At 39.8% G+C, this 27,264-nt stretch overlaps 1 protein-coding gene across 8 annotated transcripts in view; it reads right to left on the bottom strand.

Annotated features, from left to right (window-relative positions):
- The window catches only part of LOC116052427 (ecto-NOX disulfide-thiol exchanger 2), a 178,233-nt gene that overhangs the window by 22,100 nt on the left and 128,869 nt on the right, over nucleotides 1–27,264 (bottom strand). For 7 of the 8 annotated variants that reach the window (XM_036001408.1, XM_031303137.2, XM_031303134.2 and 4 more), the window contains 6 exons: nucleotides 18,732–18,887; nucleotides 17,391–17,456; nucleotides 10,902–11,108; nucleotides 7,814–8,047; nucleotides 6,256–6,468; nucleotides 3,198–3,304 (listed from right to left, as the gene is read on the bottom strand). In XM_036001408.1, the coding sequence (XP_035857301.1) occupies nucleotides 3,198–3,304; nucleotides 6,256–6,468; nucleotides 7,814–8,047; nucleotides 10,902–11,108; nucleotides 17,391–17,456; nucleotides 18,732–18,887 (983 nt within the window). The remainder of the gene's footprint in view (nucleotides 1–3,197; nucleotides 3,305–6,255; nucleotides 6,469–7,813; nucleotides 8,048–10,901; nucleotides 11,109–17,390; nucleotides 17,457–18,731; nucleotides 18,888–27,264) is intronic. The other variant, XM_036001426.1, reaches the window with a different exon arrangement.

Raw genomic sequence — 27,264 nt, 5'->3', positions numbered from 1 at the left:
AAAGCATGGAATTTCAAGCGTTTCTTCAGCCACTTCAGTCGAGAACCCTTTTGCAATTATGTAAGCACATAATGTAATCTGAAAACTGCTGCCCTGATTAAAAAAACAATGCAACTGATCTTAGCTGGTATTCTGTCTGGAATGGAGTGGAATGGAAATTTATAAGTGACCCCAAACTTTTGACCGGTAGTGTATGTACAAACACACACCAGTGGATAGAGACATGAGTGCTCTATCAATGAAAGTTTCCCAACAACAGGCTGAAAAATACTCCTAAAGGCCAAGAAGCTGCCCAAGAGTAAATACACTTACAACCATCTGTCAGTTGATGTTATCAGCCTGAGCCCATGGCAGAGGTCAAACAGGTAACTCTACACACACAAACAGACAAACATCTGGTGTGTATGGAGCACACTATGCACACACACATCCACTGCATACACACAAGCATGCACACATAAAAACACTGATAGAGGGAGGCAGCTGTTGTTTGATTCTGCCTGGGAGCTGCAGCTACTCCACGCCACTGCCTGTTCCTCCATATTTCACCTCCAGGCCAAAGAATCATACTGAATATACAATATGACTGAGAGTGAAACTGGCTGCCTATTTGATGATAAACTACCCCTGAGAAACTGCACTTACTTACCTATGCTCTTTACACTGTCCAGTGGCTGCCAGTCCTACACACTGCAGCCTCTAAGGCAGCAGCCTGTATGATCAATGTGAAAATAAACCTGTATTAAGCCATATTTCTGATTTTGAATCAAATCACTCCATGTACTGTAAAATAATGCCCAGTTGTGCTGACAGTCACTGATAATTACAGTAGCAACCACCTCTGCAGCTCTATGCAGCTTTTCGATACATTTAGCCCATTATTTTGGTTCTTTGACCTCCACGCACAATGTATGGTTGGGTCTCACAGCTCTTATTACTCCCACATATAAAACCAAAGGCAGCAGTTTCCAGCGAAGACAAGCTGAGTGTGCTCCACCGGCCCAGCGATTAATGACAGAGAGCTGAAGTAAACAACAAGCATCTAGAAAGCCAAGAGTCCCAAATATGTTTCTTAGTAGTCAGTGATAACCAAACCAAAGCTAAAAGGTGAGTTAATATTGGATTTCCTTCTTCATCAAGTGGCCAGATTCATGACTCAGACAGGATGCTTATGTTCTTCTGCGACTCTTGGACGTGTAAGTAGGCATCTGTTTACTGACAGGTTAGCCACAACAACTTTATAAGCCTGTGGTGTATCAGGGCTATATTATAAATGTTTGAGACTTCCTAGTGGTTCGTGTTTAATACGGTTTTAAACCTGCAATGCCTGATTTTTGTCAATGTAAACTAGCTGTAAATACAACACTAACATATCAATACCTTAAAAAGTTGGTATGGCGAAGTTGTTAGCAGTTGCTTTTTTACAGCAGATACAGAATAACACTGGAATTTATGTGTCGTAAGTCGTGTTTCTGGCCTCCTGATAAATGCATATTCACTCTCTTTTAGCTCTCTGAGAAAGATATCTGGCTCTTCAGCTGCTAAATGATGCACTACTGTATGTTTACCAGCTTAACACTAAATGTGATTATAATAGCTGGGTGGCAAACATACTTTCTACTAGGCTAATCTACATTTTAGGGTTTTATTTCTACCAGTTAAGTATGACCTCACCTATCACACAAAGACTATTCAATGGTCTGATTCTGGGCTAATTCACTCCTGTGTATAAACTTACTTAAACCCTAACAGATAGCTGCAGAGAGATACAGACTCAATTTGGGCCAATGCTAAACCAAGAGCCTTGTGTCCAAATTACTTCATCTGTCTGTTCGCCTTTCACTCTGACACACGCATGCTTGCTCGCTTGCACAATGTTTTTTGAATGAGGACATATTCTGCAGTATGAGTGTCCACCCACAGTGGTCTCTTTCACTTGCATCTATGGCCACGCTGTACTCCCTGGTGTATGCAGTGTGTATACAGCAACTCTTTAAAGAAAGGAAAAAGGAAGACTGGACAGGTCCTTGGAGGCCTGAAAACACTCTGGTATTCACATAATATATTTGAATACGTCATGCTTCAGTGTATATATATATATATATATATATATATATATATATATATATATAAGATAGTGATTCTCCATGAAGTAGAAGGTCTGAGCGCAGGAAGGTACAACCATACAAAGTGGTCTTTACTAACGTCACACAATCTGCTTTTATATTATATGCACAATTTGCTTATAAACATGCATCATCCAGCTTCCTACTTACTCATCAAGTGTGTGCTAAGAGACCTTCACAAAAGCTATTATAAGCACAAGTTCTAACAAACAGTTGCTTTTACGGGTACAAATTTAGATTATTCATTTGACTATTTATATGATTCTGCAGCACATCTAAAAAATTAAAACAACAACTTTGCCTTGCAACACCTACCTTTAAAGAGAAGTTTTTGTACAAGATGATTGCTGCTTCTGCTTCACCTTAAATCAGTTTTTTTATTTTTTATTCTGAGCTTCAGAGAAACTTACCAATCAGATATGATCATATATTGTCCATTAGACCCAGGACTGCACCACACAGACTCTCCATTACATACAACCCGTCATCATGCTAATTAATGTAATGCTCCATTTAGCAGAGAAAGAAAAAAAAGGTGAGCAGGTAGTAGATGACAAAAATGCTGTTAGATTTGAAAATGAATAACGCTTCTATGTATCAAGATGTCCCTACTTAATTATCCACTCAAAAAATCTTCAAATTTGTTGGTGCAGGGGGAGAAGGCTTGTACAGATTTACCTGTGTCCTGGACACCCTTAGAGATGGAAAACTCACCCAGCAGCTTGTATCCAATTCACGGGGGGAGGGCAGTGTTGAGGGTCAGAGGTTTGGACCTGGGTGTCCGTATCTCACACTGGCTGGAGTGAGCAGGTACCTGTTCTGTATCCTGGCTTCATTCAAAGTACTTACTGTAACAAGATGTCTGCTCTTTTGACTTCTGATATCACCTATTTTGTCTTCTCTTGTTTATATTTAAGTATAATTAGATATCCCTAATATAAGCATCTATCTATCAATTCAAAATAAAGAATTTATGAGTAAAAAGGGAGACAGGCGTTGAACAAAATGGGATGAAGTCTAATTTCCCATAAATCAGGTGAAATCAAATCAATGAAATCAAAGTGTACTAACCTCTGCTTGTTTCCGCCACATGTCCAGGTTCTTGCGCTGAGCTTTGGAGAAATGGTCCCATGCCTTTTGTTTGGAAGCAGCTTGGAATACAGACACAATCTGTTCAACTGTTGCAGGATGCAGGGAAGGACCAGAGACCATCCAGAGACAGAGAGAGAAAGAAAGACAGAGGGCAGGTGGGAAGGAGCAGAGGAGTGAGAAAGTGTAATCAACTAGGGATGTAAAGAACTATGTGTGTGTATGTGTGTGTGTGTGTGTGTGTGTGTGTGTGTGTGTGTTGTTTGTGTTTATATATGTGTGTGCAAGCGTGTGATCTACTTACCAGCTGATGCTAGTGCATCATCTCGTGGATGGTTGGTCAGATAGTTTCCCAAGCGCAAAACTTAAACAACTTAAATAAATCATACATTTTCCCAACATACTTAAATTATATATGATATGCGTCGTCATATAGCTTTAAACCCTTAAACACTGTAGCTCTGCTAATACTGACTTCATATTTATTAGCCAGTGGTCTGGCACTACACTGACTTTTCCTCTAAAGCCTCGGTTTTGAGTAAAAATGTCTGAATAACTATTGATGGATTGCCTTGAAATTCGGTACATGAATATCCCTCTCAGGATGAGCAGTAATTTTGGTCATCTCCTGACGTTTCATCTATAACCATTTGTCAAATACTATGTTGTGTGACCAAATATCTGTGAAAAACTGAAGCAAATATTAGCATGCTAACATGCTTAGTTAAGAGAGTAAACATGGCAAATGTTATATCTGCGACAGCATGTTGGCAAAGACCTGCTGTGCCTTAGTGCAGGCTCATGGAGCTGTTAGCATGGCTCTGGCTTTGTCTTGTTTGACATTTATTTAACAAGGGAAACTTTGCTAAGCAACTGGCAGCTGCAAAAAAAACTACTTTAAGTGTGCCAGTGTTTACCACTGTGCAGCTCCACTACAGCAGAGGGCTGATAAGACTCTTGTCCAAGGACACCGTGTTAAAGTAGCATTGTGTTCCTGATTAACTTTCCCGATGCTGATTTCTCTCTTATTTAAAAAGGAACAGCAGTAAGCTTCAAACCTCGGTAGTTAACTCTTCAGTACAGCTGCAACTGCAAATAAAAACATAACACTTGACTGAGCTGAGCGAGCTTCTTTGGGTCAAGGAGTCTTATTAGGACCAGACCTTTAACTCTGACGTTTCCACTGTTCCTACATACGATGTGTATGATGACAGCTGCTCTGGGTCTGTATAGTCTGTGTCAGATTTTATCTTAGCCGCAGTGTACTAATATATTCAATACACTGACATATATATATATATATATATATATATATATATATTTTCATTCCCCTTGTCATATGGGTGGTCATGAAGGAGTGTATGGGTGGTCTGTGTATACCAGAGGTCCTAATGTACACATGGGGGGAAGAGGAGTCAATATGACCACCAGCTGAGTGTGCGTGTGCTTGCAGAGTGGTGAGGGAGAGAACAGTACAGGGATCAATAGCATCTTCCCAGAACCCTGTAATTTGATGGAGCAGATCGATGGTGAAGGCAGAGAAGAGAGGAAAGGGTACAGACAGACTTTCAGACCTGTGAGCTTATATGCAACAAAGTAATTCAAATAGAAACTCTTTACAGTGAGATCTGTGGATTATCTTTAGAAAAAGGGACATGGTTTCTGAAAAGGCAAGCTTTTGAGTCTTTCTAATATGTTTGTATTGCTTTGAGCACCACAAATGAAATTCGCTGCACCATTGTATTAGTGCAGCAGCAGAAGATTGAGAAGCCAATATCTCAAAACTGGGGCACATGAAACGAAAACTTTCTGCATGACTAGACACCATAGGGTTTAAAGGAAAATAAGTTGTTGTTTTTTTTGTCTTGGGTGAACTGACCTGTAAGGTGACATACTCCATCAGAGACAGACCTATGTGGATGAGTACTAAAACAAAGAGTTGTTCCCAAGTGAAACTTGTAAAACCTCCCCACAGGAGGCCAGTCTCTATGATATCATTAATATGACCAGCAATGGACCAGGAGGAAGGCAAGGTCATGAATAGGAATGTGTTTGTATGGGCTGAAATGATAGAGGATGGCTAATACATGGTCAAGGACAACCTCTCTCTGTGTGGTTTTACAAGCACAAGCACATACAACTTATTTGTCTTCTACATGTATTATGTATCTAATGAACAATAAATGAAACAAAAACTGTGAACTTTACAGTGTGTTGAAGAATGTTTACGTTGTATTTAACATGCATGTGGTGGGATACGCAGAGACAAAGTGCCGCAGGCAGTGCTGTAAACAAGCAGCTGCACAGCCAAAGCTGTCAAAGGTGGGTAGGAGCAGTAAGCTCTGCCTTTGGCCTTTCATCAACTGAAATGAGATAAGCATGTATTTACCGTGTACAGGGCTACTTACTATTTATCTGAAAAAAAAGAATAATTTTTTTCCTTCAATGTTAGATATTTGTGTCTCAGAAGGAATACAAACGAGCAGGACGCTGAATGTCGAGTGGTTTAGAGTGATATAACAACACTGTTAGGAAAGAAAAAAAACTTACCTTAAAGCTATCCTCCCAAAAACAAACTAACATGAAACAAGATGGCTTCTATGAGGCTATTAAACTAAATAACCTTTATATCCACAATGTGTGTTCCTTATGGATTTACAATACTGTGCATCGTGTGAGAGTTAATGAGGGGCTGTGAACAATATTATACTTACTTATTTGCAGCATTAAGTACTTCAGGCAGAAAAAGTCTTACAGCATGTTTATGTTCTGTGTTTAGTCCTATGCTAAGGAAACTTACAGTGAACCAGAAACTTGGCCAAGCATTGTTTGGACTCATTCTCATCCTCCTCCTGTACTTCTACTGCACAACAAGGAGTATGATAAATGTATTCTAGTAGTAAACTTTAAATGAGATACTCTCTCTCTCACTTTGACCTTTGTACCAAAAACGATACACTGTTGTACACTTACAGTACATGTGGTATAACTGTTTTATACATCCAAGTGTGTATATGTGTAATAAGAACAAAAGACTCACATTGACCAACTATGCCAGCCAGAGCAGTCTTGAACTTGTCTTTGGCCTCTTCCACCTCCTTCTCATGCTGACTCTTCTCGCTCGTCAGCCGGCGGATGTGGCCGTTTGAGGACTGGATCATGGAGTAGAAGTTGTTGGCGTTCCTGCGGTTGACTTCACCTCGTTCCAACCAGGTCAAGAGAACACGCACTGCTTCAGGAAACTTTCCGTCGTCTGGCCAAGAGGTGAGAACACAGAGAAAGGAAGAGTCAGGCTCTATACAGGGAAGCAAAAATAGATGATTCCTGTACAGTCCTAGGGCACTTAAGTTGGTAAAAGCAACAGCTGGCAAGCCGAACACTGTACTTATAATCACATAGGTGAACATTATATTTATAATCCATGTGAGACAAGGCTGTAAATTGTGACCAAACTGTGACTAAACTGTAAAGAAGAAGGACAGGATAACAAAAAACATCTGTGCTATTGGATGAAAGGAAAAAAGAGAACTGTACTGTACACATGACAGACCGTCATATGCTTGGTAACAAAGAACCCTTCAGACCTCAACACCTGAGGGAAGTAAAAAGAGGTGGTTTGGGTAAAAAGTTGTTGCTGTGAGCTTCACGTCATCAAAAGGACGAATTGGGTTTGAAGTACAGGAATATAACTGGCACTGAAAAGGGGTAAACCCATTTTTTTTCCTCTGGGTGGAAGATTCAGGAAAGAGTACACCTAAATCTGCAGCAAAGAGCCGGGATGTGTGCTTTCACAACAGCAGCCCAAAGTGTTCAGAAACAAACCCTTGGCTAAAAAAACACAGTGTTAAAGTTATTTACACCAGGGCCAGGGGAGGGAGAGCTGGAAAAGACACGCGCAGATGGTAGAGAGGCAGAAAGTCACAGCCATTTTGTTATCGGACAACTGGGACTCAGACCTGGAAGTGTTACTGCTCATTAGTGAAACAAGTTTATTCAGCCAGAAACTCGACTGAAAGCAGAGAAGAGGGGGAAACAAGAGCGGAGAAGAGGAAATGGAGAGGATAAGCAGAAAAGAACAGAGAGTGCGAAGAGGAGAAAAGGAAGGACAAGCTAAGAGAGAGGAGCATGTGCTAAGGGAAGAGTAAACTGATATACTGTGTTGAACAGCCTTTGTGTAATGTCTTTTGAAACAGATTTCCTGAATTTGTTCAAATATGAGAGAACTGCTTTGTCAGTTTTACCAGCTGCAGTTTAGAACCCCTCCTGTAATACGTTGGCTTGCGTTGGTTACCCCCTGCAAGCATGCAAATGGTCAAGCACACACACATACAGATCTACTCTTACCGTATTCTCTACCTTGTCAGTTTGTGGTTTGCATGAACAACAATATTGCCATGACTGGATCCATTTTTACTTGTGTTTGCTTAATAACAACGTGACAATTTGTGCTTTATTTGGAAATGCACTTAGGTTGATTAGATAATATAATTTTCTTCCACACGTGTCAAGGTTTTACTTCTTTACCATGCTCCATTTTTTATATTTGTGCTATCATATCATGCACATATTTTATTGTATATGTTTTATGTTTTGCCAACCTTTGATCTTGTCTCCCAGCTGGCTGCACTCGTGCTCTGAGTAGTGGACGATGGGAGGAGGGGAGGGAGGCCGGAGGCGATCCTCCTCTACCTTGCGCCGGTGCCTCTCCTCTCTGGCCAACATGCGCTGGCGACACTCCCACTCATAGAGGTCGTCTCTGGCCTGGGCAAAGTCCACGTGGAGACGGCCAGTGTCTTTTTTGTCTGTGCTGGAGCCCAAACGAATACGGTAACCTGTGGGAGACAAAAGTGTAAAGATTTAAAAGCCAAAAAGAAAAAGGAGATGAGAGGGAGGAAGTGAAAAATGGCAAAGTAAATACGGAAAAAGTAAATATAATGCAAGAAACAGATGGGGACAGTGGGGATGATGTTGGTGACCCCCTGACTTGTCTTCTAGCACAAGCATTAGGTGGACATTTGTGGTATTGAGTTAGATGTCTTAACAACTATTAGATGGATTTCCATGAAATTTGGTGTACACAGTCACGTCCACTTAAGGATGAATGGTAAACTTTTTAGTGACGTAGCGCTATCATTTTAGTTGTCCAATACTGGTTTAGGAGACCGGTTTATGACTGCAAAACAAATTACTTTCCCATCAGCCTCAGCTGTATTTTTTATTAGGCTAATTAGTAAATGCTAGCATGCTAACATGCTAAACTAAAATGGTGAACATGGTAAACATTATACCTGCTTCGCATTCACATGTTATCATGGTCATTGTAAGCATGTTAGCATGCTGATGTTAAAGTTTAGCTCAAAGCACTGCGGCCTTCTAGAGCTGCTAGCATGGCTGTAGCTTCTCAGTCTTGTTATTAGGTATTTGACACAAGAGAGAAAAAACAAAAACAAAGGGAGAGAGAAAAGAGGGTGACATGTGACAAAGATCCCTAGTTGGATTCAGACTGAGGAAGTCACAGTTACGTGGTTTCCACCTTAAGACACTGCAGCACCGCAACGCCTGAATGCCTCTAATTTTTGACAGCTGTCAACTTCACACTTCCCATTCGCACCTGTCGGTGCACTTTCTTATTAAACATTCTATATGATAATCAGTAAGTTTCGCATCTTCTAAGCTGCTCCTGAAATAAAAAAATACAGAAAAATTTAATTATGGGCACCATGCATATTTTAATGCAAATGAAAAATATGGTTGGAGGCATGGATTTGAGTCAACTGAATAGTCACATAGGAAAAAAGTAGCAGGCGACCGAAAAGGTACACACATGAGCTTTACCCTACAGTATATGTTGCACGGTTTCTTTCTTGGCCAGTTGTGAGTCACTTTCCATAATTTTTCACAAATTTGAATTTAGATTACATAACAGATAACGGACACAAACCACTTAGCATGCTCTTTATTGGGGTCAACCTTCCTAGTACCTCTCTCTTTATCCTCGTCATACCTATTTTGCTTGTTGGATTTCATCATTTGACAAGATGTACTGTAAATGTAGGCTTTTGTGGAGTACAGAAGGCATGCATCCTTTTTCCAATACACAATAGAGACTTCTCTAGAAGCACTAAAAGACCACAATATCCCTCATTACCCCCTCTTTTCCTCACTACTTTCCTCTTATCCTCACACTCCCCTCCTTACTCAATTTTTACTAATGGCTGGTTGCAGATCTGAAGTGGAATCAGGCCCATTTTGTGATTTAATTGGTTGAAATGATCAGAGAGTGTGTTGAGTGTGAGTGTTTGGGGACAGATGTGTGAGTGTGTGCTCCAGCCACTGTCATCACAGGAGAAGGGTGCAGTGTAAGATGCCAGTGCAAAAGGGAAAAGAAATGAGTGCAAGTTCGGGGGGTTTCTACTTCAGTCCGCTCTCCCTGCTTTAGGCTCGCAATCTACTACTACTTCAATATTTCATATAGAGGAGATCTCAGTGTGCTGGGGCTGCTGGAGTCTGTGTCATTGCTGGGTACTGTGTTTGCACAGTGTGTGTATGGATGTGTGTGTGTGGGTGGGGTATTATTTATGGGAAAACTACACAGCTCTGTCATCTGGCTAATATATGGATCTCAGCTCCCACATCTCACTGTGAGAATAGAGGCAGACGAAAAAACAGGACCTTGCAGCACGCACGCACGCACACACACACACACACACACACACACACACACACACACACACACACACACACACACACACACACACACACACACACACACACACACACACACACACACACACACACACACACACATAATAATGCTGGAAATACCATTGAATTGGCTGCTAGGTTAAAAGGGTTTTTCAAAGTAGGAATATACAGCCAGCCGAGAGAGATTTAGGACGTTTGGGCTCCAGACGCTGCTGTGAAAATGAAGATAAGATAAGTAGAGATGCTTTTTTGACTTAATGGTCATTTATATCTTCTGTTGTGTGAGCCTCGAGTGGACCTCTTATTATTCTCAATGACTGTGAGTGTTCCAACTGTCTTTTCCAATAGTAAACCCAATACAGATGTGAAGAGGGTGAAACTGTTGGTTATGTGCATGTTTTTTCCCGACTATGCTGAATAATTTAATGAACCTTGAGGTTTGTAGTATGCCCACCAGTTTAATTATTTCACCTTTGTTTCTGCGAAATCATATTTTCGGTGTAAGTTTGGCATGACAGACGGCTCTAAATAATACAATAGATACGAGCCTCGGCCACCTTTGCTATGGCGAGGAGGGCACGAATCAGAGCTGTATCGAATTCAAAATGCTTTGTCGTTTTGATGCTCAATCATCCAAAATTTATTTCAACAGTGTAATCTTCAGCTTTCACTCACAAATGTTTCTTACCAAAATGTACCCTGAGAGTTTGTATGTACTTGCATCTTCATAAAAATGTTAAATTAAGAAACCAGATATTTTCTGACCCACTTGTTCTTCTGTCCACCGGGCAGGAGAGTGTTCCAACTGTTACTTACATAACATTGTCTATGGGAGTTTTACTCCCAGGGAGCTACTTTGCAACTCTATGTATTCTTGCTTAACATTTGTCTAAGTGCCACTGACACAAATACACTGAAATATACCATAGAAATACACCAATACAACTTACACAATGAGGTATTAGAGTTATGACAGCATACCCGACAGGAAGAGAGCCTTGTCCACAGTAAACTCTTCAGCAAATCTGATATGGCAGAAGTTTTTCTTGCTTTTGCGTATGGCAGTGATATCACCACACTGCCCGAAGACCTCCATGATGAGTTGCTCTGTGGCGTTCTCTGGCAGACCGCCGACAAACACCGTCTTACAACCTGGAGGGCGGTCTCTTGTGGCTGGAGGGGGAAGGTCTGTTCAAAAGTAGTGGAACAAAGGAGAGAAAAGACAGTTACAAATACAGATACATGCGTCAACCATTACTATGTTGAAATATTAAGGAAGGGCTGGAATGATGATGATGAAACTGTGTGCACTTGCATTTATGTGGAGATAATACAGCTGAAATACAAACACAATAAATGATTCAGCTGTTAATGATGCTCTTTGAGAAGCTGACAATATGTCTAATGGCATAAAAAGATGTTCTGAATATATCGCTGATGGAAACCATTTTGGCAGACCTGAGGAGCAGGTCTGATTTCCTGTCTTTTGTTTTAACTAAAAAAAAAAAAAAAAAAAAAAAAAATAGCAATGATTCCAACAGGTTCAACAAATAACAAAAACCTGGGTGTTTATACTGTAGATACTTTAGATACTTTTATACTTTAGACTGCCTACCAGGTGTATCAATAAAATAAAGTTAAGTTGAAAACATAGATGAGAATCATGGAATGGAAAGCCACCCATATAAGCAGAAACTGACTACCGGTAAGTCTCAAAATCCATTAACAAAATGTAAGGAAAGATTCTTCAGAGGGGAAAGTGGCACTCCAATAACTGCTGAAAGGAGACTACCATGATAAAGCATCTACGGCAATCCACACATAATGACTAAAGAAAACAAAAGCAAATACAAAATATCCAGAAGGCATAAATGACAAATAAATCCTAAAAAGGATCTGGGGTCTAGCTCCACATTCAGGCTGAGAAGAAAAGGAGCCAGGTCACACAAGAAGAAAAAGTCTGTACATAATACGATTAACGACTTGGAAAAACAGGCCACATTGAAGCTAGAACATATTTTAAAACATAGCACTGATAACCTTAAAAAAGGATAAAGATGAATGCATGCATAATGACAACTTGGAGCAATATGCTCGGATCGTTTTTGTTAGATAAATGTTAATATCAAAACCATTCCATGCATGAAAATGAAATCCTTTTAGCCACAAAGTGATCTCTCATGTGGAAGGTCCCCTGCAATGCAGAAATCACTTATTTAACACAGATGAGTGTTGACTGATCTAATCTCCAATAGATCAGGCTTCTCATCCATGATGAATGTGATTAGAGGGGGGTCTATGAGGAGTGAACCAGCTAATCAGTGAAACGCTGAGAATGCTGAATTTCCGGATGTCTGAAGGAAGGGCATGCAATCACTGTTACTGATGCTCCCACCACTGGAGTTATTGATACTACTGAAAAGACCTGGAGTTGAACTTGGTTGGATACCTGAGGTGTGTCATGAGGGCCTCGCTGATCAGCAGCAAGTGGATTAATTCAAATATCTTGAGATCCTATAAGTGTGATCAAAAGGATTTCAAGACTGAGCATTGGTTGGGTGCAGTAATAAAAACTTTTCATTAGCTTCCTCTCACTGTCAAACAGAATAACACTCTAAATAGGGTGTTAAGTAACCTTGCAGCAAACAGAAAAGTCTGTTATTAAGTCTGTATAACAAACAGTTGTTAAAGAAAGAAGAGTCCATTCATTCTGACGGCTCTCATCCCCTATATTCACAGTTTCAGATCTTGCCTTCTGGTTCCCTTTTAAGACTCTCATTAGGCAAAAAAAAACCTTGCACTACCCTCTGCCATCTCTTATCTAAACCATGTGAGGAAAAGCATACCCATTCATGATCCAATTCTTAAAAACTTTATATATATATATATATATATATATATATATATATATATATATAAAAAAAAACTCCAACCCTCAACTGTAGATTTGGGTAAAGAAAGAAAGAACAAGGTCACAATACAAACAGCGGAAATGAGGTTCCTCAGCAGGGTGGTTGGTCTCATTCCACATGATGAAGTTAGGAGCTCAGTTATTTGGGGAGACATCAGTTTTGCTGCTTCACATGTATGATGCCTCCTCATAGTATGATAAATAAACCAACCATCTGGAATACATATTTTACAAAAAGAAAAAAATATTTATGGGATGCTTGCATTGAAAACATAACGCTCCAAAGTCACAGAGTTCTCCTCTGGCTAAAAAGATTGATCAGCTCATTCCTTGACCTCCAGAGTTGGCGGATTAAAACTAGTTTTGAGTTAAGATGGACAGAAAAAGTGGTGCAGAAAAAGCTTGCAACAGCAAGAAAGAGCTTTGTTGACACAACAAAGAGTTCCAAATGAACTGACCTTTTCAGTCCACGAGTGTCTGACGGAGACGATGGGGAGAGCAAAGAGGACGGAGAAATCAGAACAGGTGCAGTGCAACAGTCACCTAATGTGTCATGTTGTAAATTGAATTAAAAATGTTTTTTAGTTTTGCAATACAAAGTTTGGGTTTTTTGTTAGCGGTTAACGTAAAGTATTTTTTTTGTCCAAGTTCTAACTCAATGTGTGTCCCTTTGAGTAATTGTGAGACGGACATTTCAAGGCCGATCATTTTGAAATGCAGACAGAGAAACTGAGGAGTAAGTCGAGGAGAGACTGGATGCAGGGTTCAGAGTGTCTTTGAAAACTGCATTATATTATATGATGATTCTAATATTTTGTCCAACTTATTTGCATATACTGAGGATTAAAATATAAGAACTAATAATGTAATGCAATAAAATACAAAAACACAACAAACTAACTCAAAACCTACCTCAGAATTGAGTCTGTTGTATTGAACTATAATGTACAGGATTTTCTAGTTTTCTGCCCACTTACTTATTGTATGCTTTGAATATTGGGAAATTAGCAGACTGTATAAATCATTGGCTGACTAATAAGCTGGTTGATGTGCTTTTGTTCTGACATGTTACTTTGGATAAATGCGGAGGCTGCTGTAAAGCAAACACACAGACTGATTCACAGTCAAGCCCCATCTCACAGGCCTGCCGTCTGTGTGGCCACCCACTGGTCTGCTACACTAACACAGGTCATCACCATCCATCACCCCGACTGGCTAAACACCTTTTTATAGTCCATGGGGCTGACACAGGGAGGAGGCTTAAATCCTCGAAGGACTGTTATTCAGAAGATAAACTACATTTACAGCTCACACACTCCAGTAAACATGTTCAGTCCACTCATGTCACACATGAACAAAGAAAAGGTGTGAACCTGCACACACGAAGAAACAGACATCATTGCCAGCACATTGTAACACACTAGGACTTCCCTATCTTAGTCTAATAGTCGGCTTGTCAATTTTTTATTAGGGTCTTGGTTGACTGATACATTTTGATTTGTTTTTAAAAGTTACTCTTTAACTTTTTCAGATGTTTTTGTAATTAAAACTACTGCAGTTGGGCATCCTTCTTAATTCAAGCTAAATGTATCTGTGTGCATATGCAGCACTGGGACACAATGCTACTATCCTCAAAAGAATACGTTTCATCTTTCCTTAAGACTAATTAATAAATATCTCTCTCAGACTGAGTTAAGAAGTTTAAAAGAGTTAGGGAGACAGACAGCACAGAGCTTGATGTCCAATAAGATTAGCCCATAGGTCCAAATGTTGAGTGTGATGTCTTTTCAAACAGTTTCTAAACCCACCTTTAGCACTAGATAGGTGGGTGGAAGGAAGCGTCAGTGGAGAAGGTAGAAGAGGGGTTAAAGCTAAATGGGGAGGGTTTGACTGAGGGAAAGGGAGATGGATGAAAAGAGCCTGATGAGAATGCACATTGATGGTAAAATGATGCACATTGAGGAGGTGGTAGAAGAGGGAGAGATCAGGAGAGCTGGGGGAGGGCTGCAGGGTTGTTGCTGCGTAGCTACAGGTCAGTGAGATGGGATGCCACACATTGTGTAAGGTTGTGTGCGTGCAGCTAGAGGGTAATGACTACTTGTGATGGACACCATATGCAACCTTGTTGCCTAGACAGCAGGGCTTTGCCTGTGATATTTGCTGAAAGCCTGAATGTGGCTAGCATCAATGCTTGATTCCCTTTGTTCCTCGCGTACTGAACAAAGCTCGAAACTATCTGCATTTGTAATACATTGCTGGTTCAGAGCAAAGTATAAAACCAATGGGGCTGTGGTACCACTGATCTCACAGTATTATTCAATAATATAACAACATCAGATACAGTAGAGGAAAGTAGAGGATTTCTTTTCCCACATCACATTTAAAATATTAAGCTTTATGTACGCTCAATGGCGAAGTACTAGTCCAACTATTTTGATAATTAATTTGTGTTTTAAGTGCCTTTTTAAAAGCACAAATGGAAAAAAAATTCACACGTTTTCTTTACCTTCTATGACAGTAAACTATCTTTGGTTTATTTACTGTTGGTTGGACAAAAGAGGACATTTTAAGACATCACTGTGGGCTTTGGGAATTTATTGCATTTTTTGCCATTACTATTTGCAATATTCTGTAGAACAACTAATTGAGAAAATTAAACTTTAGTTGCAGTCCTTAAACACAAACTTTATAACATGTTCTTCATCACTTAACAGCTTTGTCCTCAAAAACCACAATTTTGCATCCAAAATTACTTTTAATAGCGTGCAGTATGAAATTATGATTCGCCTCTCCTCATCATCAATGTTCTCCTCTTATTCCCCATTCAGCTCTACACTACTCAGAGGCGACAGTTTTAGTGACACAGATACTAATACGACCCTCAACAATAACACTTCATTTACAACCACATTTTGTAAAAGACTTTTTCTGCTCAAGAACCTGGTGTAACCAATAACTTGCCCAACTTTTTATTTCCAGGAATTTCAAAAATAAACTTCACCTTAAGTTAGGTTTGGTTAAGTTAATTTGACAGGTAACATGTGCCTTTTCAGTAAAGTGATTGTGTAGGCTTTCTTCCTATTTGTTGAAAAAACCAAAAGGTATGCTATCCATCTATCAATTTCCCACTGCTTTCTGCAGGTCCAGGTTGCGTTGACTGCACATGTTTGCAGACATCCTTTTCTCCAGCCATGTCATCCAGCTCCTTGAGGGGATCCTGTCTCCATCAAGCCCGATGTGCCTGAAAAACCTCCATTTAGAGGCGTTCAAGAGGCATCCCGAGAGATGCTTGATCACTGTGCCTTTCAATGCAAAGAAGCAGCATTTCTACTCCAAGCTCCTTCTGGAGGTCCAAGCTCCTGATCCTGTCCTTGAGGATGAACCCAGACACCAGGAAGGAAAACCAATTACAGCTGCTTGCAACCTCAATCTACATCATGTGGGTAGATTGAGTTGCCAATTGACATTTTGCCTTCAGGCTTATATCTCCCTTTTCTGCACCAATTCACCTGTCTGGATCTCGCACTCACTCGCTTCACTTGTGAAGAAAATAATCCCAACCGCTTCACATGTCGCTGCAAACCATCAGAGTACACGCTGGTGGTCAAGGTCCAATGAGGTCAACAGAACTACAATCCAAAGTTAACCAAAGATTGCACTACTACAACTATAGATTATGTCCATGTCAATTATAAACCTAACATAACAGAAACAGACCATATACCAGTCCATACAAGTCTTTGAATTGCTTTTGGTCTGGACCAATTTGTCTTTTGGGACACTATCAGGAGCTGCTGCTGTGACAACTCGCAGGGTCACAGAGGCACACAATCCATCCCCTCTGGTGGATGTTCTATCAGGGCATAACTCATCTCTGTTGGCTTCAGTGTACAATGTAGAGCTGAATCTTACAGTTACTTGACTTTTTTGAGAAGAATTAAGCCTAGGCCGTTTTTCTCAGATGCCTCTTCAAAATCCTTGGTTTAGAGAATTTTATTAGAACTGTTTGTGTCACTGAGAGGCAAGAAGATCTAAAATAGAGATTGGGATCAAAAAAAGAGTAAAGACTAACTGGGACAGGGTAAAAAGTATACGGGTAGAGAAAGTATGAAGTTCAGTATGAAGATAAGAAAGGTCCCCAATTAAGTGTGTTGTCCATACATCGCTAAGGAAACAGCTTCCGACTTTGGGACAAAGATTACAGTATTGTAAACTGGTATTATCGTGACAGGCTCTAAAGTTGTTGGTTAATTTCTTGACAAGCTGATCCCTCACACAGCTTCAGGGTTTATATGTGCCCTTGCACAGAGTACCTTGTTCATTTCCCTACGCTAACGACGAGCAACAAGAAAGATGTTCATCAGCTTTTCCCTCAGCACCATATTGTAACAGTGACAGTTTATAATGAGACATAATGCACACCACATACATGCAAGCACATTTGAATATGTGTGATAAAAATAAATGCCTAACAGAATGCAAGAGTGTGTGTTTTGTGAAAGGATTGTGAACTCCCAAATACAGTACTACTGCGTTGAGGAGCTTTTGTTTTAGTTCACCTTGAAGATGACTTGTAAGACTTGTTTGAATAAAGTCCCCAGGCAGAAACTTTTCTAGCAGGAAATCTGAAAAAGCAAAAGGTGGGATCAATCAAAAGCACCCCCTACTATTACTTTTCTAACTCTGGATAATTGGAAGATGGAGGTCATATACATATAAACAACAAAACAGCTTAATACAAAGTGACTTTCCCTGAAAGTTTGTTGTGTGGATGTAAATGCAGTTCATGGTGATCAGGTTAATCGTTGGGCAGAAAGGGGGGATAAAAAATGAAGATGAACAACACAGATGAACATCGCATGGTTGATTGTTGTTTCCCATAATGGAATACCAAGTGGAATGGAATAAAAGTCTTGGGTATGACATATGTAACAAAAGCATAATCTCAAGTCTTTACAGAAGTAAAAGATCCAAACAAATATATATGCTGATATCTGCCATAACCACACTCATTTGTCACTTCATCTTTTTTCTTGCATGGGTTTCAAACTGTTGGACTTGACGAACAAAGAAATATGAAGATAGCCCTGTTTTCGTTGTAAAGCGAATTTTAGAAATGTTGCAAAAAAAGAAATGAGAATAAGGTTTATTTCCATCAACTTGGTTCAATTGGGAAAGTTTTAATTATTCTTTCATGTCAGCTATGGGCCATGTTTCATCCTGTCCGGAGGACATATTAATATAATATTCGGGAAGACGCCGACAGTGGAAACAGCTGATCATTCATGTGAGTTAAATATTTGCTTTGTCAGAACTTATTTGGCAAAGGCGTTTCCATATCCCATTAAGCGCGTTAACTCTTTTTCGAAGACAAAAACCACCTCAAGCGAGTGTATAAAAACCTTTTCGCGCAATTGAGCAAGTTTTATTGAATTTTGCGGTTTCCATTCAGCTTTTCTAATGCTATATTTGCAAATGTGCAAAACAATATGTTTATGGAAATACGGCTGATGTCACCCTGGGCTCTGGGAAAATGCCATGGATGTTTTAAAGATCCACTTATTAATTGCTTAATTGAGAAAATAAGTGTAGCCCTTATAATATCATGTGACCTAAATTACATAATCAAGTCAAGTTAAAACAACTAAATCATTTTTTATAAAAAACTGAGCTACTCCATCTGCTTAAGGGAAAGGCAATGAGATGTGGTTAATAAACTTAAAAAAAAAACAGTAAGTTGGACCTTGTGTTGAGATTATTTTTGAAGAAGAAGATCTAAGGTCTAATAATATAACAAAGTGAGATGCCTTTTACTGTGGTGTGACTCTTTTGCATGGAGGTGCTGGTAAAGGAGAAGGTTGGCGCAGAAGGCGCAGGATTAGCATGATATTATGACTTACTGGGGTTGGGGGGGAACAGGGTGCAGCTCTTGCAGTGGATGATTTCCTTGACAACTGGCAGATCCTGGGAGAGGGGGGCAGGCACCATACCGAGTCCGGGCATCATGGGATTCAGGGGGGTAATTCCAGCCATCATACCAAGGCTGGGATCAAAATCTGGAGGCAAGACAGAAATATAAATGAGATCACATAGCTGTTCCTTCCTGGGAAAGAAGAGAACACATAGACGGTAGGTTTTAAACACAGACTTGTGTACCAACAGCTAACCTTTGGTCAGAGGCCTGTACTACGAAGCAAGATTTGGTGTAACGAGGTAACTTCAGGTTCAACCCAGTGTTTTGTGTATCACGACGGTGGATCACTTGTTACTGGGTTAAATCGCTGTGGTAACTTATGCAGAACACCTAACCTGGTCGGGAGCAGGTTTAACTTTGGAGATTAGAGATCAACCAGTGTAAAAGCACCGGCAACTGACCAATCAATACTCGATTGATAACGGCGTCTCCATTCTTAGAAGATCCGGTGGAGCTCGGTGCGCGGAGAAAGAGAGGTGCGCTCATAAAAGTTAAAACATTTAGAGACCGACAACCCCGTTAACATTCCCTGATGGGTATTTTTATGAAAGATATAGATTTTCAGCGGAGGGAATTATGTATCTTTGTCAGCTTCTTGAGCCGTGTGTTGCCAATGCGCGCGTCGGTTTGAATTATGTTTTTATATTTTTTATTTGCTCTCACGATCGCTTACCACTGCCAGGGTTGCAACTGAAATAATAGGCTAAAGCAACGACAGTTTATGGAAAGCACAAGTGTAATTATGGTCAGATCTTGTGCCTGACTAATGGGTTGATGATAAGCGTTGTGATTTACGCATTTACAGCGTCTGCTATTTTTTTGCCAGCTTTCCTTCCTGTTTTATGAAGCAGCGACTGTATTGCTTTTTGCCTGTTAACCACCGTCCTGACACAGCTTATGCAGGACCGCGGTTGTTAGGTTAGGTGAAGCCGGGTAACTGAAATAAATTGTAGTACAGGCCTCAGGTATCACTTCAGCACATAATAAATCTTTTAAGTTCCATTTCACGTTGTGTACTTATTCCCTGCCTGGTTCTTCGGTCAACACCAGTGACACACAAGCAGCCTACTCATAATGGAATATACAGCCATTCATGAATTAATCATCTTATAAACAACACGCATACTTCAAGAAGTTTTACTGAGTCATTCTCTCTGTCACTCCTGCAGCTTGAATGATGACCTTATAGATTATGTATACAGTTGGCCAGTTGGGTCTAAAACCTACGTATCAGAGAAGCTTATATTTACAATATTGATTTACACTGTGCCTGGGTAAACATGCGCACACCTACACACAAGCACTGGCATCCATAGACACCACATGTGTTTTTATGTGCACACGCATCCCAGTATGGAGCTTTTTGAAATTGAAATGATGCTGCCCTCCAGTATGTGCCTCAACATCACCTGCAGAGGATTGTAGTTGACAATTATGCCACAGGGTGTGTAATGTTTACGCACCTGTGTATGTGCATGCAGGAGCATGGCTCGCTAAAACAAATCCTTCACTGGAGATTATACACACACTGTAATATGCTAGATATGTAGCAGAATAAATCTGAACCACTGGGAAAAAAACAATTATACAGAAGGTGTTGTTTGCTGACTGTAAGACACAGTTGACTAATGAAATGCTTAAATAAACAAGCAACACAATAGTAGAATCCGAGAGAAATACAGTAGTTTAGCAATAAATACTACCTTTAGAAAGATATAAATGTTCAGTTTTGATTGACACTGTCAGACATGTTTTAATTTAACTGTACATTTATTATTAAGGTTGTCCTTGCTGTTTCTAATATTCTTCCCCCCCTCATGTTTGTTAATGTGCTGGGCAAAACATTGCACCTGTCAATATACTGCAGTCCAGCACAACACCAGCACGTACTATGACCTCAGAAATAAACATATAGTTGAATTAACACTACTCAGAAGGTTTTAACTAAAATTGACTATTATAAGCTTCATAAACTTTGAAAATACTTTGTTTTGAATTTAAATATCTGTACCTGTAAATAAATATTCACTTGAAGTTCATTGTGATATTCTCCTCCAAAAGAGAACAACTGCAACAAACATTATGTGGATTCCACTACAATTCTGACTTTTCTGATCTTCAATATCAATAAATCCAGTGAAAGAGGAAAAGATATTTACTGCTCTATAATATACACCATTAACTGGTAATAAGATACATTTACTTATAAGTGATTTTATCTAAATCTACTGTAGGAGAGAAAATGGATGACTTAAATGACAGTGAAAAAGAATAAAGAAATATGCACATCACAGAAGACTGAGTATAGGTCCCTGGAACTAGAGAGGGTGTAATAAAGACAAAAATGAGGAGGGAAATAGGGGCAGATAGAGAAAGGCAAACTATAGGTGAACTATATTAAAGGAAAATAGATGGAAACTATATGTCTATTGATGACCTCACCATCAGTCGCTCACCATGTGTTCGATTGAGAGGGAACATGTGATAAGATGGACCCTAGGTGCCAGGCGATTGATTGCTTCTTTTGCACGTTAAGGTGAATGAAAAGAAGACGGATAGTAGGAGGGAAGATAAGAAAGGGTGGATGGAAGATGGGAGGCTGGTGCAATAACCAACCTGAATGCAAACACTTTACAAAGAAAAGGACTGAGGAAACACAACAGAGTATACACTTAGACCGAACCTCATGTTGTGTTGTGGGTGTTTGCAAAAGAAGAAAGCATCATACAAATATCTTGGAAATGATAATTCTGGAAATAAAACTTCAACTCCTGAGCCAATGCTCTAATGTTCTACTGGTTAAATTAGGAAGCATGCAAGAGTTCACATGTCGTATATTAATGCAAAGCAAACTAGATTTCAGCTCACATGGAGGAAACATTCTGGTTACATCAAGGCATGGCTGGTTCAATTTGACTGCAGTGCTGCCCATGCCTATGTTCCCTTTGGAGTGTGTGTGTGTGTGTGTGTGTGTGTGTGTGTGTGTGTGTGTGTGTGTGTGTGTGTGTGTGTGTGCGTGCGTGCGTGCGTGTGTGTGTGTGCCTATGAATCTTTTCTCGTCCATTAAGAGCCTGAGACCTGAAGCAAGGATGAAGCAGAGCAGTGTGTAATAAAGGAGATTATTTACTTCATCCTAAGGATTTCCAGCTACAGCCGAGTTCTCTCATCACCACTTTTAACAATGTAGCTCGAGGACATCTTTCATCACGAACATACCATTATTTCCTCCCTCCTGTCGTGCAACTCATTACAATGTATGCTGTAAGTAGACACAGATGAACATGCAGACTTGCACTTGCTCCACAGTATGTATCCATGCAGTTTTCTGAGGGATTTGCTGCTATATGTTCTAGATATACATTTATTTTATGTTATTTATAGGAGTACAGTTTACATTTGAAAAAGCATTATAACAGTGAATTTGACTGTTTTGCTAGCCAGTATGAAAAGTGAGAGTTTAAAGTGGCTCATTTACAATAAGAGAATAAGTTGGAGCTAACTTAGCCTGGATGTATCGTGAGCTAAACCGGGTAACGTTATCACTGTCACTGTCAAGATCCAAAACATTAAGAGTTTTTTGTAGCGAAAACCAACGTAATAATAACTTAATTAAAGATTAATATTGCGCATTATATGACACCCAAGGACGCTTTACACAAGTACAGGGGGACAAGGGAAAAGAAAACAGTAGGTAAACACAAACACAGACTGAAAATAAAACCGGGTGCTAAATGGAAGGGGGACGTAATTTAATGTAGGCTACTGGCGTAAAACCTCAACATTGTGCATTGTAAAGTTATGAATGAAATAGACATATTACATACCTGAGGGCCAATTCGGGGTCAGTTTTGAATAATTTACAATCCCGTAATTGTTTCCATCTGATAAAGCCCGATCGAATATGACTTAGATTTTGCCCGTAGTCTGTCACTTTCCCTTTTAGCTTTTAGTTGGTCTGGGTTTAATTTCCTTGGTTTAAATATGTCTGTGACCCGTCATATATATAGTAACTTTAAGGCCCCTGCTAAAGAAGCTAGTCACTCACAAACACACATTAAAATCTAACAGGCTGCATATTCTCTACAAAAGTGAGCACTGCGGTCAGACCATTTCAACGCCAAAAAACACCATCTATAGGAAAGGAAAGTAATGACAGCAGGACTTAGTTTAAACCTTCATATACGTAGTAGGCACATTGATCTTGCCACCTATAGACAAAGAATGTAACATGCTGTTGCAATTTTTACATTAGTGCCACATGCAGGGGGTGGTTGTTAAAAGTAATAGTAGCTTATAATGTTGTAATTTCTTTAACAGTTTTTATTTTCAGACAATTGACCATCAAACAAGTGAGCATAACTGTTTTTTGTCTGTAGAAATAGTAAACTGTCTAGAGCTAACTGTGCTTCCAAAACATATCAGATTCAGCCATGTAGCCGGTCATGTGACGATGGGTATAAATGAGGTTAATTGCTACCAAAGAGCACTGGGCTACACTTTCATAAATATAAAAAGGACAAGCAGTCAGGCAGCTCCATTCACTAATCTGTAATGCTACAGGGATGAGTGGGTGAGTGGGCCATCGGGACACCTACATGCAGTTGTTTTATCTTATACTAGAACAAATCCAAAGGCTTCAAAGAATGTTATAGCCACACAGAACCACTAACTACACTTAATAGTTCCAAACAGTTTGTATTTAGTCTGACTTTAATGACTATTGGGAACACTAAGCGTCTGGGCAGAAATTCTCTCCATTACATGTACTGTATATTCAATAAGTGAGCAGTAAAACTAACACCAAACTTTGTTATATATGATAGTAATCTGAATATCTTTGGATTTTGGACAGTTGGTCAGCAAAACCAGACATATTAATAGTTCTATGAGACCATTACTTATGTTTAATTTATTTAACCGGTAAACTAGATAAATGGAAATTTAGAGACCAGCCTGAGATGGATTAGATAACAAGAGTTGGCTCGTGACGGGGTGTTTCAACAATTGTACAAATGGCCATGGATGATTCCAGCGGTAAAGCAGGCTACTTGAGAGAAGAGCTGAAATGATTAGTTGATTACTTTATTATTCAATCAACAGGAAATTAATCAGCAACAATTTTCTTAATTAATTAAACATTTAAGTCATAATTTAAGGAAAATAAAGAGATTCCAGCTTCTCAAATGGGAATAATTGGTGGTTCTCTTTGTCTTGAAACTGTGCATTTGTTTAGTATTGTGTCCTCTTAAAGAAGAACAAGAGAAACCTAGGGTTTGATCCACCACACATCTGTCTGATCCTTTTTTACCACTCTTGTCTGATGAGCTTCAGTCTCTTTTCTCACTCATGTTAGAAAACTGAAATTCACAAACATCTCCCTGCTCACATCACTTCCTTGTACAGTAACATGATTGAGTGCACATACACATGAAGTTGGCCTCTAGGACTATTGTACACATTCTCCTTCCTTCCACCCTCAACATAATGTTAAACAATCTATTTCCTGAAGGTTTGTTCAAAGTAATTACATCTGGAGCTGCTCATCACTCAGGAAGTGCAGAAAGAAAGAAAAACGAAAAAACAACAACTGACATTTAATTGTGTGAAGCTTCTGGTTATTAATGTCATCCTCCTCTTCCCTCCCTGTCTTTCTCTTCTCCGATTTCCAGGGTAAACGTCCCCTCTAGCAGTCTGCGGCGGGAGTGGGGTGGGGGGTGGGGGGGATTGAAGGGGACATAGGCGGTTGCTGTGAGGCATGCTGGATAATATTCTCTAATGAGGTGAGCTGGCCACGCCACCTGGAAATCTACCAGTGGCTGAAATCTGCCTCTCTCAATCTCTGCCAAGAGTCACACTCTCATTTTTATAGGAACATCTCCGACTCCATTTCTCTTACAGGAACATTGCTCGTGCCTACATCCTGCAGGACAGAATAAAAAAAACTCCTTCTTGTTTATAAAGGTTATTCAATCTCCTTATGGCATTATATCTGAATGAGAATCTGCTTCCTTATGTTGCCTTCCAGAATCCGTCTTCTTTATCAGACACCTCCATTGTCAAATCTCCATAACAAATCTAGCCTACAATCTAATATAGCTGCCATGGATAGGAAGAACTGTCAGAAAGTCCCATTTCTGTAGCCCTATAACTACTGCTGTATTTCTTTTCCCCAGACACACTGTATATCCACTCTGTCAGCCTACATACAGCCAAAAACCTCTGGCATCATACCAGTGCAGCTCCTGAGCAGTCAGCAGAAAGGGACACAGCATTCAGTCCAAGGATTGGAAAACGCTTATGGCAAAGGAATGACTGTCAGCCGATGTATTTCCTAACGTTAATCCAGGTGAGCTAATGTGTGAAAATGAGAGGACCCTGATTTATATCTGGGGCCTCTTGTGCCCTCTAAATTCATGAGGAGCACTGTTAGATGATTGGCTATGAAGCATGACACTAAGTTTTCATATATATATGTGTCTGTGTGTGTGTGTGTGTGTGTGTGTGTGTGTGTGAGAGTACAGTGGTGGCGGGGGTTGTGTCAACCGTGGGGAAAGGGATAAGAATGAGTAGGATGCAGCAGACAAAGGAGTGGTTGTTTATGCAGGGAACTGTCCCTGGAGCCTGCTTATCTATTCCCAAGGGTGTGTGTGTGTGTGTGTGTGTGTGTGTGCGTGCGCGCGTGCGTGCGTGCGTCTAAATTAATTCTGTGTGTGAAATACTAAATGTTTTTCTTATGGGGGAGTGTGTGTGTGTGTGTATAAGTTAATCACATTTTCCTTTTGTCCAGTGACAAAAGTGAACTCAAAATGTGAGAGACCCAAAATGGCTAATACAACCCATCATTCCTGTGAATATCAACATATTATTATTAGAGAAGCCTTTTACACAGGCCTAAGATGTTGTGCGGGGACTGGGCTGCTGTGCAGTTATTGGTCGGTCAAAATAATCGTAACTTTCAAAGTCAGACAAACACAAAAATGAGAACGTCTGATAACAGAAAAAGACAAGCATTACTGCTACTTTTATGAAGCCTGACTGAAAGGGGGTTTGGTGGCTCTTAATATTTTATAGTCAAATTTGGGATTTAGGATTGGATAAATTTGAATGGTCATGGTCATAAGATGATTAAAGAGATAAAACAAGATTTTCTGACTTTCTCCAAAAATATTAAAATAAAAGATCTGAAAAGGAGAAATCTCTCTTTGGTTGATCTCCTCACAACTCATGTCCACACTGAGACAAAAACCTGTGATGAGTACTTAGATTACTTCTCTAACAAACACATTTTACAAAGTGCTTTAAAACATAAAGAAGACACTGGTTGTATTTTGATCAAAGCCAAATGTACTGAACAGTGATACAATACATACCGTCAAGTGTCTTATAATAAAAAACATCTTGGAAGGTCTGTATTTTGAGAGAAATATAGAGAAGGAACTCTATACCTTTCCATCTGGTTCTGCTTATAGTTAGGACGTGCTAGAGAGAACGCTGATGGAGGTTGGGGAAATACATGGTGAACACTCCTGGAAAAGGATATTCTCTCTCAGTCTCTGTCAGATGTGAAAGATGTAGAAACCAGATGTTGATTCTTGCTGTTACTGTTCCCATTTCTCCGCAGTTCTCACAGTTCACACACTACACAGTATCTGGGATTTTACTCACCAGGTTTGGGGCATTCTAACCATAAGACATGACTTATCCATGTAATGTTCATGACATAAATGACAATTTGAGCACCAGAGGATTTTCGCTTGACTTCATGGTTTGGGCAACCATTAGCCAAAGGGATTAATAGTAGTCAGTGATGTTGCTATTGTTGACATTTTCTCAAAGAAACTACAGTAGATCCACTTGAAACCAGACTCCGTGTTTAACACTTTTAGTTAAAAAAAAAAAATTCTCATGGTATATCCAAAACCTGGATCATTCAACATAACTTTCTCTGACCAAAGGGAAAACCACGCTGTGACTTTTCAAAATGTTCCATAACCACAGAAACTGTCTCTGCGCTCTTGTCTAAACAGTTTAAAAGAGGTTCAGCTTACCAAAAACCTAAAGAACTGCTGTTCTATGCTCCCCAACATATTCTGCAGAACAGCACAAATGATTAAAATTGACACTCATAATGCATGTTTTGATCATAACAATAACAACTACAATCTCCGACTGCAGCTGCAGCTACTATGAGGGCAGAATACGCAACGTTGTTCCTCCAGATTTATTCAAGACCCGACCATGGCTGAAACAAATCCCTGACATTCAGCTTTGTCGTGAAGTCTAGCTCCTCACCTCACATAGTTTGTTCACAGGACTCTGTGTTGCCCCTCTCCCCTGAGCTGTTTGGATGAGATGGGCAGTCTCCACCTTTCAAGCTACAACAGCTAAGCAACAAGTTAACTGTGACTGGCACACACATCATCCAAGCTATTGACCTTTCCCCTTAAACCCTACCCCAC

This window comes from Sander lucioperca, chromosome 1, assembly GCF_008315115.2.
Source record: "Sander lucioperca isolate FBNREF2018 chromosome 1, SLUC_FBN_1.2, whole genome shotgun sequence".
NCBI classification, from domain to species: Eukaryota; Metazoa; Chordata; class Actinopteri; order Perciformes; family Percidae; genus Sander; species Sander lucioperca.
The sequence above is the reverse complement of the archived record's forward strand: the minus strand, read 5'-3'. Positions and strand labels throughout refer to the sequence as shown.